This window comes from Silurus meridionalis, chromosome 4 (genome assembly GCF_014805685.1).
Source record: "Silurus meridionalis isolate SWU-2019-XX chromosome 4, ASM1480568v1, whole genome shotgun sequence".
In the NCBI taxonomy this organism is placed as follows: domain Eukaryota; kingdom Metazoa; phylum Chordata; class Actinopteri; order Siluriformes; family Siluridae; genus Silurus; species Silurus meridionalis.
Genome location: NC_060887.1, coordinates 8,300,414 through 8,319,238, shown reverse-complemented (window position 1 = coordinate 8,319,238; position 18,825 = coordinate 8,300,414). Strand labels below are relative to the sequence as shown.

Here is an 18,825-nt window from a genome sequence, read left to right as displayed (position 1 = left end):
TTCTATAGAGCAGATAAACAATGCTTTAAAAACAAACTATTATTTAATAATATGGATTATCTAAGAGTATCTAGTTTCTTTTCTCAATCTTTTTCTGTCAAAAAGTAAAAAAAATAATTTGAGTACTTCTGAAGTACTGAAGATGGAACTCGCCATGCCTCTAAACATCTTACAACAAACCAGAATTAGATCAGGACCAGCAAAATGAACCTAAAGCTTTTTTATTATCTAAAGCATACTAGAGTTAAAAGTCAAAATAGTCATGCTGTTAAACAATCACATTATCCTTAAATCAGATGCAAATATCCAAAAACAGTTACACTGAAAAGCACACTTACTGTTGCTCTCCGCAGTGCAGTAAAAAACCTGACCGTCTCTAAACCCCTGCGATTCCACAATGTTCTTTCACAAGCTTTATTTAGAGAAGACATTTCTCCCCCCACTTCCCCTTCTTTCTCTCCATTTCTTTCTATACCTCTCTGCCTCTTTCCAGCTGTTGCGCATTTAAACCAACCAATCAGTGATTTTGGGCCAAGTGGAGGCTTCTCTTTCAAAGTATGCGTCTGTGTCTATAAAAAAAAAAGTAGGTGTGTTTTGAGTACTGGTAATAAAAACATGAAAGAGAATCTGAAAGAGGGTTTAAAAAAAAAAAAAAAAAAAGGTTTGTGTGCGTGCCAGTACATTAGTGAGGAAATGTATGTGTGCCTGCCCACAATCTAGTCTCTAGCCAGTAATACATGCCTGTGTGTGCATAAGTAGAGCCTCTTACTGGCTGGATGGAAAAAAACAAAATTGCATCTATGACTTGCATTAACACACACACACACACACACACACACACACACACACACACACACACACACACACACAATAATTTTGAATGAGACAGAAAAAAGTTAACCTTTTCTCCATAACAAATGAAAAGTATACTTTTCACTTTTGCTAAATACTCTGTTATTTAAAGACTGTATTTAAGTCTATATGAATGTCCAGCACTTTCTAAAAACATGTGCCTATAATAGTAACTAACTCCAGTTTTAATGAGACTGTTAATGCCAGATCAAACAATCTAATTGATCTGTGTATGTATGTACAGATGTACCAAGTGAGCGGTCCTTGGTCTGGTTAGCAGAGCGCACCACAGGTAGGCTGGCCCGGGAGCGGGAGCCACGGGTAAAGGCAAAAGGCACTTCACACTCTGACATGACCGCTAAATTGTCCAGAGACACCAGCAAGCTGAGGTCTGGCTGATCACTGAACACTGGTACCAGACTTGAGCACGCCACCCCTGCCCTGGCACTCCGGTTCTAAAAGTAACAGCAGAAAAAGACACATATAAATCATACAGTTTAACTTAACTAAAGGAAGTAGTATCTACTTGAAGTAGAAAAGTAATAAAAAATCCATCTGGTGTTAAAATGAAAAGGGCTTACCACATACAGCCATGTAAATAAAACTGTTTGAATTATATAGTGGAATGTATCAGGACATCACAGAAATCATCTGGTCCCTATCAGGTCTTAAAATTAGGTAAATACAACCTCAGATGAACAACACACGACATATTACACCACGCCTTCAAGCTGAAATGGAGAAACCATGCGTGGAAGAACTAAGTACACCTTTACTGCTTCCATAAAATTAAAGAGGTTAGTAGCAGCCAGGGGCTGTTAATCAAACATGCCTTTATAAATTGATCATCAGCAAGCGTGACCACCTCTTTAAAAGCCCAAGGTTTAGTCTGGAACATCCACATTAGCAAAGAAAGACATCAGCAATGATCTTAAAGAAGCAACTATTGCTGCCCACTAACATGAACAAATTAAATTCAATCATTCTACAGTGCAGAACATTTGTAAAAGTGGAAACATTCAGGACAGTCATCCCAGGAGTGGACATACCAGCAATTTCACACCAAGGTCAGACCAATGCTCAGAGACACTGCAAAAAAAACCCCACATCATAGATTCTACAGGTCTGAGTTAGGATGTTAAAAGAGATGACTAAACAAGCATTGTTTGTTTGGAAGGGTTGCTCAAAGAAAGCTTCTTCTCGCTAAAAAGCTCATGGCAGCACAGCTTAGATTTGCAAATTTGCATAAGAACAAACCACATAACTTCCTTTGACAGGCAAGATAATAGTGAAGATGAATGTCCATAAAACAGGAAAAATACATGAGAAGCAAAACAGAATATCAGCACAAACACCAGCTCATACCAGCTGTCAAGCGCAGTGGTGGAGAGGTCATGATTTGAGTATGTTTTGCAGCCACAGGACCTGGGCATCTCCACAAATGTTTTCGTCATTTCAGCTTGATTTTTGTAAAACAAACAATGACATGGTGCAACGTGTTATGTGTTCTTGCATATGGGGTTGTATTTACCCAATTCTAAGACCTTATAAATACAAGATTTTTATTATGTTCTGATACGTTAAACCATTCAAAGAGGGTGTAGGTTCATGTTTACAGGATGGTATACACACAATGTATACAATTTAACCTGTCAAGAGGCTGAATACATTAAGCAGCAAGCAAACAGTCCGTTCTCCGGTTGGTCTTTTGGAAGCAGGGAAAAATCATACTAATGTAAGCTGGCACGTTTAAGGAATCTGAGTGTCTTTGACAATACCCAAAGTAGCGCTACTGTAGCACAAATAGTAGAAAAAAGTGACTGGCGGCTTGGATAGTGTGTCGGAACATTACAGCGTGGTGCAGAGCTGCAACCTGGTCCGAATGATCGTTCTGTTTTTATACACCACTCATGTACCTATTGTACATGAGCATCAGATCAAGACCATGAAGCCAAAGAAGAAGGTGATGTGGTCTGATGAAACGCATTTTCTTTCATGTAGATGGCAGGGCGTGTGATAAGGAAATGATACTCTGCGTGATGTTATGCTGAGAAACCTTGGGTCCTGGCATATATGTGGCTGTTTTTGACATATACCACCTATATTAACATGTACACTTCTGCACAGCATTGGTACTCCCTACTGTTGCGGTCTTTTCACAGCACACCTTTAGAGATTTTGTAGAGGTCATGCCTCGAATTTGTTTTCTGGTAGCACAAGAGGGCCCCTATATGATATCAGGCAGGTAGTTTTAAAGTTGTGAACGATCAGTGTATAATAACAGTTTTGACGTTCACTTCAAGGTTAGATGTTTTTCCGCCCGTATATTTTGTGGCCTTTCTGATAAGAAGTCTAGCGCCCAGTTAAAGAGAGGGGAATTCCAGTGACTCAGTTTGTGTATTAGCTGCTGGGAGATGATTGTGTTAAATGATGAACTAAAATCCAAGAACACCATTCGCACCTAGTCCAGTTGTGTAAGGGCTGGATGGAGAGCGGCCGAGCTGGCATCCTCTGTGAACCTGTAGTTCTATATGCAAACTGGAACGGGTCATGGGAGGTAGGAAGAATGGATTTTATGTGCTGCATGACCATTTGCTCAAAGCACTTTATAATGATGGAGGTCAGTGCAACGAAACTTGAAATTGTTGTAGTGGCCTTGAAACACTTTGGAACAACTGTTTGACTCAGTGAGATGTTAAAGATGTACATCTTTGAGTTCTTTAGCACAGTCCCTTAGAACCCGACCAGGTATGTTGTCTGGTCCGGCTGCCTTGCGTGGATTGATCCTCATGAGGGTCTTTTCCACACTAACTGGGGACAGACACACAGCGTGCTCCTGTGGGAAAGATGAGATCTTTGCCTGTGTGGTGTTTTGGATGTCAAATCAGCCAAATAATTTGTTGAGGCTGTTTAGCAAGGATATGTCACTGTCACAGATCTGTGGTAGGGGTTTATAGTTTATAGTAGGGGTTTGGATGCCTTGCCAGACTCTGAAATGTCCAGATATTTTATTGCTGTATTGAGGTTTTGCTTCCCTGGTTCGACTTGACAAGTTGTCTCTTACTGTTGCCAGGCCTGCACTGTTACCGGCTCTAAAGCCTGGGGCTGCATGGGACTAGCAGCAGAACAGGCACTCCACTGTCTGCCACACCTCTCCAGGGAATTCCAAATGGCAGTGTACCCAGCAAAGAAGAAAAGCGGAAGGGTCGCAGATCGGCAACTAAGCATGTGCGGGCACCCCAGTCTGAGGTCCAGAGTGCTCTGGAACAGGTTTATGTGTAGTATAAGGTGACAATGTGACACTGTGCTGTGCAAGTCCAGAGTTAAAATGTCATACGTAGTGCAAAAATAATTGCGCATTGAAGGAAAAGAGACAAAGGGAGAAGTCCAGGTGCTAGTTGCTGGGTGTCTCATGGTTTAGACACAGTATGGCCTGCGGAAAAAGCGCCTACTCATTCTCTCTGTGTTTGCTGTCAAAGACCAGAAGCGCAACAGAAAAGTGTCCATTGTTGAGGCTGAGGTCCTTCACAATCTTCCTGGCTCTGTTCCGGCACCACATGCTGTAAATGTCCTGCAGGTTATGGAGCTCAGTGCAGATGGTACATTCCTCTGGATGGCTTGCCTGTCCTGCATGGTGCTGTTCCCAAACCAGGAAGTGATGCTACTCATCAGGACGCTCTCAATGGTGCAAGTGTAAAAAGTCCTTATCACCTGAGAGGGTAGTTTAAAGTTCCTTAGGAGTCTCAGATGGTACAGATGTTGCCGGGCCTTCTTCACCAGGGTATTGATGTGATAGGACCAAGACAGGTCCTCTGTGATGTGAACACCTGGGTACCGAAAATTGTCCACTCTCTCCACTGAGGTTCCATTGATGTTTAGTTGGTTTGACCGCTCCTGCTTCGTGCTGAAGTCCACTATTAACTCCTTAGTCTTTCTGATGTTCAGGAGAAGATTGTTCTCCTGGCACCACCTCACCAGGTTTTTAAACTCCTGTAGCTGGACCCTCTCGTCGTTGTTGGAGATCAGGCCCACCACAAGTGTTGTCAGCAAACTTGATGATGGTGGTGGAGTTGAAAGTAGCCACACAGTCATGTGTGTACTGTGAGTACAGCAAGGGGCCCAGAACACAACCCTGAGGAGCTCCAGTGCTTAGGGTGAGGGTGGATGAGGTGTGTTTGCCCACCTGTACGGCTTGTGGTCAAGGTTTCTTCCTTATACCATCTCAGAGAGTTTTTCCTTGCCACAGTCGCCACCGGCTTGCTCATCAGAGACAAACTTACTTATAAAGAACATATTCACTTTTAATCACCACATTATCTGTGTAAAGCTGCTTTGAGACAATGTTCATTGTTTAAGTGCTATACAATTAAAAATAAATTGAATTGAATTGGTCTGTCTGTCAGGAGGTTGGAGATCCATTGACACAGGGGTGGACTGAGTTCCAGGACCTCCAACTTTGAGGTAAGCATGGAGGGAATCATGGTGTTAAACGCTGAACTGTAGTCTACAAACAGAATTTTTGCATAATTCCCTTTTCTGCAGTCCAGGTGGCTCATCTTTGTGTGTAGAAGATGTACAATGGTGTCATAGAGCAGTTCTGGTGGTACACCAACTGTAGAGGATCAAGTGTGTCTGGTAATGATGCAGTGATTAAGTCTCTGACCAGTCTTTCAAAGCACTATCACTACTGCGGTCAGGGCTACAGAGTGGTAGTTGTTGAAGCAGGCGGGTTAAGGTTTCTTCGGGACAGTAACAATGGTGGACTGTTTGAAGCATGAGGCAACAATAGACTGTTCCATGAAGAGTTTAAATATCTCGGTGAACACCGGTGCTTGTTGGTCAGTGCAGGCTTTCAGAAATCGACCTGTGAAGTCATCTGTATACGTGTACCGTTACACTCAGCAATTTGAACTACAGGAGCATCGTCTGTTGGATCGGATCACATGGACCAGCCTTCGCTCCCCACCTGCACCCATGAACCTGTCACTGGTTCACCATTGTTCCTTCCTTGGACCACTTTTGATAGATACTGACCATAGCAGACTGGGAACAACCCAAAAATAACTGAAGTTTTGGAGATGATCTGACCCAGTCATCTAGCCCATTCTAACACATCAACTTTGAGGAACAAATGTTCACTTGCTGCCAATAATATCCAACCCACTAAAAGATGACATGATGAAGAGATAATCAGTGTTATTCACTTCACACCTCATAATGTTATAATGGCAATGCTTGGTTGGTTGGATGGTTGGATGGATAGATGGATTATTATAAATATTTAAAGTAATACTGTATCAGCGAATGCTTCTCTACCTTGTGAGTTATATAGACATCAAATATGTTAGTTTATAGCTTTCAAAGTTATAAAACTGTTTCTGGTGATGAACTTAGATATTTGGACCCTGAATCAGGCAGTCCACACACTCATGGCAAACAATGCATTGTTTTCTTTCATATTATGGGTTGGGATGGATACACACACATGCACAAATGTTAACTGGAATTCACTGGCCTGTCAATTACTGACTGTGGATTGATGGAGTGACTCAATTTTTAGAAGATATCTCTGAATGTTAACTTCACACTGTAGAGAAGACAACATCCCCTGCAAACACTATAGAAAGATACATAGAGACAGAGTAAAAGAAAGAAAGAAAGAAAGAAAGAAAGAAAGAAAGAAAGAAAGAAAGAAAGAAAGAAAGAAAGAAAGAAAGAAAGAAAGAAAGAAAGAAAGAAAGAAAAAAGAAATAGTTTATTTAAACAATATCACAAAATAAACACTAACACAAACTGTCACATTTAGATTTTCTTAAACAAACTTACTCACTCAGTAGTGTTTAGTGTATCTTTGTTCTTACTTTTTAACAGGATTGTGTTTAGTCACTATGCATATGAGCCCATTTACCTCAGCTTCTTCGCTTTCATGCACTTCACAAAATGTTTCTGTCATAGGGCAGTGAACTCAATGAATACAGTGCGTTAAATAAGACCCTAGGCAGCCCCCGTAAAATAGGTTATGGGAAAATATTAGTTTAATGAAGCTCATAAAATTTCTAACAACTTCTTCTTCCAGGTTCTCCCATTAGGGGCCGCCACAGCGGATCACCCGTCACCATACTTCTATGTCCTCTACATCTGATTTTTTTCAAACCAACTACCTGCATGTCTTCCTTCACCACATCCATAAACCTCCTCTTTGGCCTTCCTCTTTTTTTCCTTCCTGGCGGCTCCATCCTCAGCATTCTCAAGTCAAGTCAAGTCAAGTTTATTTCTATAGCGCTTTTCACAACAGACATTGACTCAAAGCAGCTTTACAGAAATCAACAGTCAAGGTGAACGGTGTGCATTTATCCCTGATGAGCAAGCCGTGGCGACTGTGGCAAGGAAAAACTCCCTTAGATGTAATAAAGAAGAAACCTTGAGAGGAACCAGACTCAAAAGGGGAACCCTTTTTTTTTCTCCTACTGATATACCCCATGTCCCTCCTCTGCATACAGTTGAAACCAGATATTTACATACACTTCAGAAAAAAACACAAAAACTTTTATTTCTTTACTGTCATACATTAAATCAGTGTAAACTTTTTCTGTTTTAAATCAATAAATATTAACATATTTTTTGCATTTGTTAAATGTCAGAATCGAGCGAGGGAGAATTTTTATGTATTTTTATTATCACTTTCATCAAAGTCAGAAGTATACATACACTAAGTTTATTGTGCCTTTAAACAAAAAATAAAAACTCCAGATGATTCCATTCTGAGCTTAAGAAGCCTCTGATAGGTTAATTGATTCCATTTGAGTTAATTGGTGGCACACCTGTGGATGCAAATAAAGGCACACCTCAAACACAGAGCCTCTTTCTTTGACATTATGGGAAAATCAAGAGAAATCCACCAAGACATCAGAAAAAGAATTGTTGACTTCCACAAGTATGGCTCATCCTTAGGTGCAATTTCCAGATGCCTGAAGGTCCCACGTTCATCCGTTCAGACAATAATATGCAAGTATAAAAAACATGGGAATGTACAACCATCATACCGCTCAGGAAGGAGACGGATTCTGAGTCCCAGAGAGTAACGTTTTTTGTTGCGAAATGTGAAAATCAACCCCAGGACAACAGCAAAAAATCTTGTGAAGATGCTGGCTGAAACTGGTAAGACAGTTTCATTATCCACAGTAAAACAAATACTGTACCGCCATGAGCTGAAAGGTTACTCTGGGAGGAGAAAGCCATTACTTCAAAACCACCATAAAAAAAGCCAGACTACAGTTTGCACATGAGGGGACATTGTTTGCACATGAGGGGAAAAAATCTTAATTTCTGGAGACATGTCCTGTGGTCTGACCAAACAAAAATTGAACTGTTCGGCCATAATGATAAACGGTATATTTGGAGGAAAAAAGGGCGAAGCTTTAAAGCCTCAGAACACCATCCCAACTGTCAAGTATGGGGGTGTAGTACAATGTTGTGGGGCTGCTTTGCTGCAGAAGGGACTGGTGCACTTTACAAAATAGATGGCATCATGAGATAAGAAAATTATGTGGATATATTAAAGCAACATCTGAAGACATCAACCAGGAAGTTAAAGCTTGGGTGCAAATGGGTCTTCCAAATGGACAATGACCCCAAGCATACCTCCAAATTAGTTACTGAGTGGCTTAAGGACAACAAAGTCAAGGTATTGGAGTGGTTATCACAAAGCCCTGATCTCAATCCCATAGAAAATTTGTGGGCTGCACTGAAAAGGCAAGTGCGAGCAAGAAGGCCTACAAACCTGACCCAGTTACACCAGTTCTTTTGAGAGGAGTGGGCCAAAATTCCAGCAAACTATTGTAGAAAGCTTGTGGAAGAATACCCAAAACGTTTGGCCCAAGTGAAACAGTTTCGGGGCAATTCCACCAAATACTAAGAAAGTGTATGTATACTTCTGACTTTGATGAAAGTGATAATAAAAATACATAAAAATTCTCCCTCGCTCGATTCTTACATTTAACAAATGCAAAAAATATGTTAATATTTATTGATTTAAAACAGAAAAGGTTTACTTTGATTTATGTTTTTTTCTGAAGTGTATGTAAATATCTGGTTTCTGTATGTCCAAACCATCTTAATCGTGCCTCTCTCACTTTGTCTCCACAAAGTGTCTCCACTTTGTCCTACATTCCCTTTAATAAACTCATTTCTAATCCTGTCCATCCTCATCACTCCCAAAGAAAACCTCAACATCTTCAGCTCTGCTACCTCCAGCTCCATCTCCTGTTTGTTACTCAATGCCACTGTCTCTAAGCCATACAACATCGTCTTATAAACTTTCCCTTTCCTTCTTACAGATACCCTTCTATCACAAATCACTCCTTCTATCACGCTTCTCCACCCACTCCACCCTGCCTGCACTCTTTTCTTTACTTTTCTAACACACTCTCCATTAATTTACACTGTTTACCCCAGGGTACCTGAACTCCACCTTCTTCACCTTTTCTCCCTGCAACCGCACCGCACCACTCCACTGCCCTTCCACTCACACATTCAATCCAACCTGCACCTTGAACCAGTCCGTCATTCCTACTGCACACTTCGCTGCTGTCCCAATGTCCTCATACATGTCCTGCACCACCCTCACATACTTCTCCGACACACCTGACTTCCTCATACAATACCACAACTCCTCTCTCTGCACCCTGTCAAACGCCTTCTCTAAATCCACAAAACACACAATGCAACTTCTTCTGACCTTCTCTATACTTCTCCATTAACATTCTCAAAGCAAATAATGTTTCTGTGGCGCTCTCCCCCAGCATGAAACCATACTGTTGCTCACAGATGGTCACCTCTTCTCTCAGCCTGGCTTTCACTACTCTTTCCCATAACTTTATGGTATGACTGATCAACTTTATTTCCCTGTAGTTACTGCAGGTCTGCACATCTCCCTTACCCTCCCTTAGAATAACCTGGCTAAAATCTTAACTGCCATCTCTCCTATACATCTCCATGCTTCTACTGGTATGTCTGGTTTTGGTCTAACCGGCTTTCCACTCTTTATCCTCTTAATAGATGCTCTCACTTCCTCCTTACTAATCCTATCCACTTCCTGCTTCACATCTCCACACCATCCAACCTTCTCTCTCTCTCTCTCCCATTTATCTCATTCATTAGCTGCTCAAAATACTTCCTTCATCTTCTCAACACACTCTCGTCACTAGTCAACACATTTCCATCGCCATCCTTTATTGCTCTAACTTGTATCATATCCTTCCCAGCTCGGTCCCTCTGTCTGGCCAATTGGTATAAATCCTTTTCTCCTTCCTTAGTGTTCAGCTTCACATAAAGCACCTCATATGCCTTTTCCTTGGCTTTTGCCACATTCCTCTTTACCTGCTGCCACATCTCCTTGTACTCCTGCCTACTTTTTTTTTCTCTGTCGATTTCAATTGTGTTTTGCCAACCTCTTTCTCCTTATACTTTCCTGCACGTCCATATTCCACCACCATGTCTCTTTCTCTTCCGTTCTATTTCCAGTTGTCACACCAAGTACCTTTTTAGCTGTCTTCCTTATCACTTCTGCAGTAGTTGCCCAATCATCCAGCAAAACTTCAGCACCACTGAGCCCCTGTCTGACCACTTTCCTGAACCTCACACTGCAGTCTTCCTCCTTTAGTTTCCACCATCTTATTCTTCTTTTAGTCCTCACTCTCCTCTTCTTCTTCACCTCCAAAACCATCCTACAGACTATCTGCTATCAGCTGTCTAGCTCCACAGTCCCTCACCAACACCTTACAGTCTCCAATCACCTTCAGGTTGCATCTTCTACATAGAACATAGTCCACCTGTGTGCACCTTCCTCCACTCATACATCACCCTATGATTCTCCTTCATCTTAAAATATGTATTCATTACTGCCATTTCCATCCCTTTAGCAAAATCTACCACCATTTGCTCACATTCCTCTCCTTAAAACAATACCTACCCATCACCTCCTCATCACCTCTGTTTCAACTACATGGTCATTAAAGTCTGCTCCACTTACCAAACTCCAAAATTTTTCCTTCTCCTCCATTTCACAGCTCACTTGTGGAGCATAAGCACTGATGACATTTATCATCACCCCTTCAACTTCCAGCTTCACAATCATCACCCTATCAGAAACTTTCTTCACCTCCACTACACTCTTACTGTACTCTTCCTTCAGAATCACCCCTACACCATTTCTCTTTCCATCCATACCATGATAGAACTGTTTAAACCCACCTCCAATGTTTCTGGCCTTATTCCCTTTCCACTTGGTCTCCTGAACACACAACAGTACCTTTCTCCTCTCCATCATATCAGCTACCTCTCTCCCTTTACCAGTCATAGTACCCACATTTAAAGTACCAACCGGCACCTCCACTCTCCTCCCTTTCTTCTTTTTCTGCTGTCTCTGTAGACATCTTCCTCCTCTCCTTCTCCTCCTTTAGCCAACAGATGCCCAACTTCCACCGGTGCCCTGTTGGCTAACGATACCGGTTGCGGTCGATGGTCACCCGGGCCTCCACCAATCCGATATGAAATTCTGATTTGTGATCCGCATATTTGTTTTGGCACGTTTTATGCTGGATGCCCTTCCTAAAGCAACCCTCCCCATTTATAAGGGCTTGGGACCGGCACTAACAGTGTACTGGCTTGTGCAACCCTAATGGCTGGGTTGGCTGCAACTAACGATAATTTTTCTTTATTATAACTACTTATGTAACCTGAAGGTACTGATGCAATCAATGTTTTTTAATTTGGGTAAAATGTAATGACCCAAGCACAATATGGCCAAAGGTTTCATCAATGCATCAAGGTTTCATCAAAGGGTTCATCAATGCCAATTAATAAAAAAATTAAAAAAGAAAACTGCCAGCCAGTCAATCGGTCAACCTCGTTTCTAAATGTAATAAAACCTCCTCTGGTTGTCTTGAAAAATTGTTGAGGCCAACAAATATATTTGCATGCTGTCATACTACCTGCAACTTTATAATACATATTAATGTCACTAAAAAAAGATTTTCACTAATAATTAACGTTAATAATGAGTACACTAGCAGGCAATAAGGCTGCAATAAATTTTCAGGTTTCTCAGGTTTTTTCAGGTTCAGGCTGCACAATCATGGGGAAAGACTGCTGAACTGACAGTTGTCCATAAGACGATTATTGTCACCCTGCACATGGAGGGTAAGACACAAAAGGTCATCGCTGAAAGAAGTTGCTGTATTCAAGCACATTAATGGAAAGTAGAATGGAAGGAAAAACTGTGGTAGAAAAAGGTCAAACAACGCCAATTCAAAAATTTAGAGGAGATTCACAGAGTGGACTGCAGCTGGAGTCAGTGCTTCATGAGCCACAGTGCACAGACATATCCATTGGCTACAAATGACGCATTCCTTGTGTCAAGCCACTCCTGAACCTGAAACAACGTCACTGTTGCTCAGTGGGCCAAAGTCGTCTTGTCAGATGAAAGGAAATTTTGCTTTTCATTTGGAAATCAAGGTCCCGGAGTCTGGAAGAAGAAAGGAGAGGCACAGAATCCAAAGTGCTTGAGGTCCAGTGTAAAGTTTGCACAGTTAGTGGTGGTTTGGGGAGTCTTGTCATCTGCTGGTGTTGGTCCACTGTGTTTTATCAAGTCCAAGGTCAGCACAGCCGTCTACTAGGAACTTTTAGAGCACTTCATGCTTCTCTCTGCTGACCAACTTTATGGAGATGCTGATTTCATTTTCCAGCAATATTTGGCACCTCACTGCCAAAAGCACAATAATTTGGTTAAATGACCATGGTGTGGGTGTGCTTGACTGGCCAGCAAACTCCCCAGACCTGAACCCCATGGAGAATCTATCGGGTATTGTGAAGAGGAAGATATGAGACACCAGACCCAACAAAGTAAAAAAAGATGAAGGCCGCTATCAGAGCAACCTGGGCTTTCAAAACACATCATCAGCGTCACAGACCTCCAGGCCTCCATGCTACTACAGTAATTCATGCAATGGGAGCCCCGACCAATATTCATACTTCAGTAGTCCAACATTTCTTTGCTAATCTTATTTTTTATTTTATTTTTTTAACTTAAGTTATATTCTAATTTTCCGAGATACTGAATTTTGGGATTTCATTAGCTGGAGGCCGTAATCATTAAAATGAAAAGAAATAAACACTTGAAATATATCAGTCTGTGTGTGTGTTTCACTTTTTATATTGAATTACTAAAATAAATCTACCTTATAATTATATTTAAATTTATTGAGATGCGTGTGTGTAGGTTCCCTGGTGGTCTAGTGGTTAGGATGCGGCGCTTTCACCGCTGCAGCCCGGGTTCGATCCCCGGTCAGGGAACCAACCCCAGCCATTAGGGTTGCACAGGCCTTAGTGCCGGTCCTAAGCCCGAATAAATGGGGAGGGTTGCGTTAGGAAGGGCATCCAGCGTCAAATCAAACATGTGGACGGTCCGCTGTGGCAACCCCTAATGGAAGAAGCCGAAAGAAAGTATTGAGATGGTCGTGTGTGTGTGTGTGTGAGATCTATATATTATCTATTTAACTGTTCTGCTTATTTCAGCATACTTTAACAAATGTCTTTTTTTTTTCCATCCTTCATTTATTTACTCTCTCGATATGCAGAATTGCAGCTGGACATAAAACACTAAAGAATCCACAGAGCTCGCATTAGCCGCTAACCAGGAAGTGTCTAGCGGCTAACGCTATTGGTTCAACATTTTTCATATTTCTTAAACCTTTCTTTCTTTGCAAAGTTTATCCTGCATATAACTATATTTGTGACAAATAAAAAATCTTGACTCCATAGCGCTAGCTAAAGAATCAATACTGCTAGCAGGCTTACAAAGTCTGCAAACAATTTGCTAAAGAAAACCTGTCCAAGAGCATGAATTACTGGAACCCTGTCCTTTGGTCTGATGAGACTAAGATAAACTTGTTTGGCTCAGATGGTGTCCAGCATGTGTGGCAATGCCCTGGCGAGGAGAACCAAGAAAACTGTTTCTTGCCTACAGTCATGCTTGGTGGTAGCACCATGGTCTGGGGCTGCAGACATGGTCTGGGGCTAAATACATTAAAATATAGAGACACATCTATATACAGTACAGACCAAAAGTTTGGACACACCTTCTCATTCAAAGAGTTTTCTTTATTTTCATGACTATGAAAATTGTAGATTCACACTGAAGGCATCAAGGGCTATTTGACCAAGAAGGAGAGTGATGGGGTGCTCCGCCAGATGACCTGGCCTCCACAGTCACCGGTCCTGAACCCAATCGAGATGGTTTAGGGGTGAGCTGGACCGCAGAGTGAAGGCAAAAGGGCCAACAAGTGCCAAGCATCTCTCGGGGAACTCCTTCAAGACTGTTGGAAGACCATTTCAGGTGACTACCTCTTGAAGCTCATCAAGAGAATGCCAAGAGTGTGCAAAGCAGTAATCAAAGCAAAAGGTGGCTACTTTTAACCTAGAATATGACATTTTTCAGTTGTTTTTTCAGTAGTTTTGATGCCTTCAGTGTGAATCTACAATTTTCATAGTCATGAAAATAAAGAAAACTCTTTGAATGAGAAGGTGTGTCCAAACTTTTGGTCTGTACTGTATGTATGCGCTCAGATCATTGCACAAAAAGACAAAAGAAAGAAATAAACTATGTTCATATAGGGAGTGATCTTTTTGTACATCGTGGATTTTGATTAAAAGACAAAATCGTGTCTATGAGATTATTATTGTAACATATTATTATATTATATTATTATTATTATTATTATTATAGCATATTTGGTCGATTTTTCCCAAGTACAAAGTTCCAGTTTCAGTTTATTGTTTATAAATGCTGTTTTGCTCTATTTTAAAAATGTCCATTGTAATTTCTAACCATGCATTCAAGGTAGGACTCTGCTGTGACACATTTTGACAGCCATCAGCAATATCTATCTTTTTTTGACAGTTTCTGGGGTATTTTATCAAAAAATAGAATTTTTCTGTCAAACAGAATCACACATTCCAAAATATCCAGTAATCCTTAATAATATAGCAGTCTCAGAAGACATGTTAATTGCATTTAGGTTTCCACAGTTTCTACAACACACAAAAAATTTGCTAAACATGGTGTGCTTTCTGAGATGATGTAATAAAATATCTTAAAGTTTTTCTACCCAAACTCCCTCTATTTCTGTGACTTGAAGCATTTCCATTGATATTTCTATATTATTGTCCATTCTTTCTCCGTTATAACTATCCCTCCTTCCTTCTCCCACTTCATTTAAATATACAAGGTCGAGTGCGTTTTAAGATTCAACAGACATTTGTATATGTCTGAAATAATTTTACTATCGGAATCTGAATTATATGCTTTTCTAAATAATTATTCCACGTTCTTCATATTCACAAAGTGTCGCATCTGTAAATATCTATAGAAGTTTTGTGTTTTTAATTAATGTTTCTCCTTTAGTGCTTCAAAACTGCCTAATGTATTATATTTCATTATATTAGACAAAACCATTTTCTTCTTATATTCTTATATAGTAATTTTATTTGACTCAATATGTAAAGTGAAGTTGAAGAAAGGAATTAGGTTCCATCTTGCTATATCCTTCTTAATTTTTTACTATTTATAGGCAAGAATAGTTTTATTCAATATATCTTTTGGTATGCTGATGCCAAGATATTTTAGAGATTCCAGATGCAATATCAGGGGTATCTATTTTTAATTTTGTTTGGTGTGGTATAGTTTTATGAAAGTAGTTGGTTTTGCCCTTATATCATGATAAATGACCAAATACTTCAAATGGCTGGATACATTTTTGGTAAAGAGTAGACCCAAATATATCAGAATATCTGCATAACATGTCACTTTGTGTTCTGTTCCTTTATTGTTAATTTCTTTCATTTCCTCATTCCGTCTGATATATTGAGCTAATGGTTCCAAATATAAAGTGAAAAGTAATGGTGACCATGCACATCATATACATCATATAGAGATTGTAAAGTTTTTATAAGTGTGTCATGACAACCATATCTATATAAAACTCTGTAAAGAAAAACCTAATTAACCAAATCAAATGCTTTTTCAGCATCTACTCTTATCACTAGTGCTTCAATGCTGTTCTTTTTAATATAGTTCATAATTTGTAATGTCCTTCGTATACTATTGTCTTTGACATTGCTGTATAAAACATATCTGATCATTATGTATTAGCTTTGGCAATAATGTTTAGCAATTCTCCAAAAACGCAAGGAATAATCCGAAGCTAAACTAATAGTGTTTTGTTCAAAAACACCTTCCTCCTTCCCCAGGCCTTTCACAACACCTCATTTTTAACTTTGTAGTGGTGGAATTTGACTATTATTGACTGTGGCTTATCTTTCTTGTTACCAGTGGGGTTTGGGGTGAGTACACGATGTGCTCTCTCGATGCCACGGTACATAGTCAGAGGGATATATATAATATATATATATATAGGAAGGAGGGATAGTTATAACGGAGAAATAATGGACAATAATATAGAAATATCAATGGAAATGCTTCAAGTCACAGAAATAGAGGGAGTTTGGGTAGAAAAACTTTAAGATATTTTATTACATCATCTCAGAAAGCACACCATGTTTAGCAAATGTTTTGTGTGTTGTAGAAACTGTGGAAACCTAAATGCTATTAACATGTCTTCTGAGACTGCTATATTATTAAGGATTACTGGATATTTTGGAATGTGTGATTCTGTTTGACAGAAAAATTCTATTTTTTGATAAAATACCCCAGAAATTATCAAAAAAAGATAGATATTGCTGATGGCTGTCAAAATGTGTCACAGCAGAGTCCTACCTTGAATGCATGGTTAGAAATTACAATGGACATTTTTTAAATAGAACAAAACAGCATTTATAAACAATAAACTGAAACTGGAACTTTGTACTTGGGAAAAATCGACCAAATATGCTATAATAATAATAATAATATAATATAATAATATGTTACAATAATAATCTCATAGACACGATTTTGTCTTTTAATCAAAATCCACGATGTACAAAAAGATCACTCCCTATATGAACATAGTTTATTTCTTTCTTTTTGTCTTTTTTTGTGCGCAATGATCTGAGCGCATACATACAGTACAGACCAATAGTTTGGACAAACCTTCTCATTCAAAGAGTTTTCTTTATTTTCATGACTATGAAAATTGTAGAGTCACACTGAAGGCATCAAGGGCTATCTGACCAAGAAGGAGAGTGATGGGGTGCTGCGCCAGATGACCTGGCCTCCACAGTCACCGGTCCTGAACCCAATCGAGATGGTTTAGGGGTGAGCTGGACCGCAGAGTGAAGGCAAAAGGGCCAACAAGTGCCAAGCATCTCTCGGGGAACTCCTTCAAGACTGTTGGAAGACCATTTCAGGTGACTACCTCTTGAAGCTCATCAAGAGAATGCCAAGAGTGTGCAAAGCAGTAATCAAAGCAAAAGGTGGCTACTTTGAAGAACCTACAATATGACATGTTTCAGTTGTTTCACACTTTTTTGTTATGTATATAATTCCATATATAATTCCATGTGTTAATTCATAGTTTTGATGCCTTCAGTGTGAATCTACAATTTTCATAGTCATGAAAATAAAGAAAACTCTTTGAATGAGAAGGTGTGTCCAAACTTTTGGTCTGTACTGTATATCACATGCTGACCAATGCAGACTAGGAACAGTCCACAAGAGCTGCAGAGCTGCAGTTATGGAGATGCTCATCACAATTTGGCCCTTGTGAATTTGTCAGCTTCTAACACAAACTTTCAATTGCTGCTTAATATATCCCACCCACTAACAGGTGCCATAATTAAGAGAGAATCTGTTATTCACTTCACCAGTCATAATGTTATAATGTCATAGACAACAAGCAGTGAGCCAAACATGATAACAGTGAATACTCAAAGTGGTAATAAAAACTGTTTTATTTCCTATTTTTATTAAGTAGGCAAACAAATCTGATATACCAAAAAAATACACTGGGGTTTTTGATTAGCATATGAATTCTTTACCTTCAAGCACTACTTTTAAATTCTTTCTTGTAATGAAGAAACCCCACAGGACAGATGGGGAAAAAAGAGTGGATAGATGCTAATGTTGGAAACCATGTGTTAATGACAATATTTGCAACTCAGTTTGTTAATGATTTTAAACAGAGACCAATATGTACCAAAAGTCAACAGAACTAGCTGTCACTATTAGAGATGGGTACCAAAAACCGTTATTTTATGGACCGGTACCTAGATTTATTTATCAAGCTGGTTCAGGAATAGTAGACAATAAATAATTGCTAGCGATGCCAGAATTCTGTTACATTCTGTTGGCTCCTATGCACATCTATTCAAATATGTTGTGCTGTGGTATGCTGAGGAAATCTCTCTCTCTGTCTCTCTGTCTCTCTCTCGCTTGGCCTTTTATTTAAAAAAAAAAAAATAAATAATCTTTAGTTTTTAAAGTCTAGCAGCAATGAAATAACTTGAATTTTCATATCATGTATTTTTGCACCAAATTATAGAGAGGAGTATTTATAACATAATTGTAAAAAGTACCGGTAACGATAAAATGTAACCTGACAAAAGAATTTACCCATCCCTATTCACTGTACATTTATCTGCCATGAACTCTCAGCTTGGGCATAGTAACTGATGCCAATTCACCTGAGTGATAGTTGTAGCATACACAAAACTGGAAAAGTTAATCAATCATTATCATTTAAAATACATTAGTTAAGAAAGAATGATTTTCTCATCTTTGTGTTTGTTAGATGTGTTGCATGAGTCATAAATGCAAGCTGAGGCACATCACTGTAATCTCCAATTCCAGGCACTGACAAGTACTTATAATGGTGTTGGTGCTGCATGTCCACACTGCTAAATTTTACACAGCTCTATTTCATACAGACTAGGGTCTGTAATTTCCTATTGATTATCTGATTATCTTGTCAATTCACC

The 18,825-nt window shown here is 39.6% G+C and overlaps 1 protein-coding gene and 1 non-coding gene across 16 annotated transcripts in view; one reads left to right on the top strand and one right to left on the bottom strand.

Annotated features, from left to right (window-relative positions):
- Positions 1–18,825, bottom strand: part of si:ch211-285f17.1 (sickle tail protein) — a 76,321-nt gene that overhangs the window by 41,455 nt on the left and 16,041 nt on the right. For 10 of the 15 annotated variants that reach the window (XM_046848628.1, XM_046848625.1, XM_046848640.1 and 7 more), the window contains 2 exons: positions 6,383–6,469; positions 1,103–1,307 (listed from right to left, as the gene is read on the bottom strand). The exons of 1 other annotated variant lie outside the window; for it this stretch is intronic. In XM_046848628.1, the coding sequence (XP_046704584.1) occupies positions 1,103–1,307; positions 6,383–6,469 (292 nt within the window). Of the gene's footprint in view, positions 1–338; positions 485–1,102; positions 1,308–6,367; positions 6,470–18,825 lie in introns of those variants that run through there. 4 more of the 15 variants (XM_046848629.1, XM_046848635.1, XM_046848637.1 and 1 more) reach the window with 3 other exon arrangements.
- Positions 13,132–13,203, top strand: trnae-uuc. The gene has a single exon. It is a non-coding gene; the product is annotated as a tRNA-Glu (tRNA).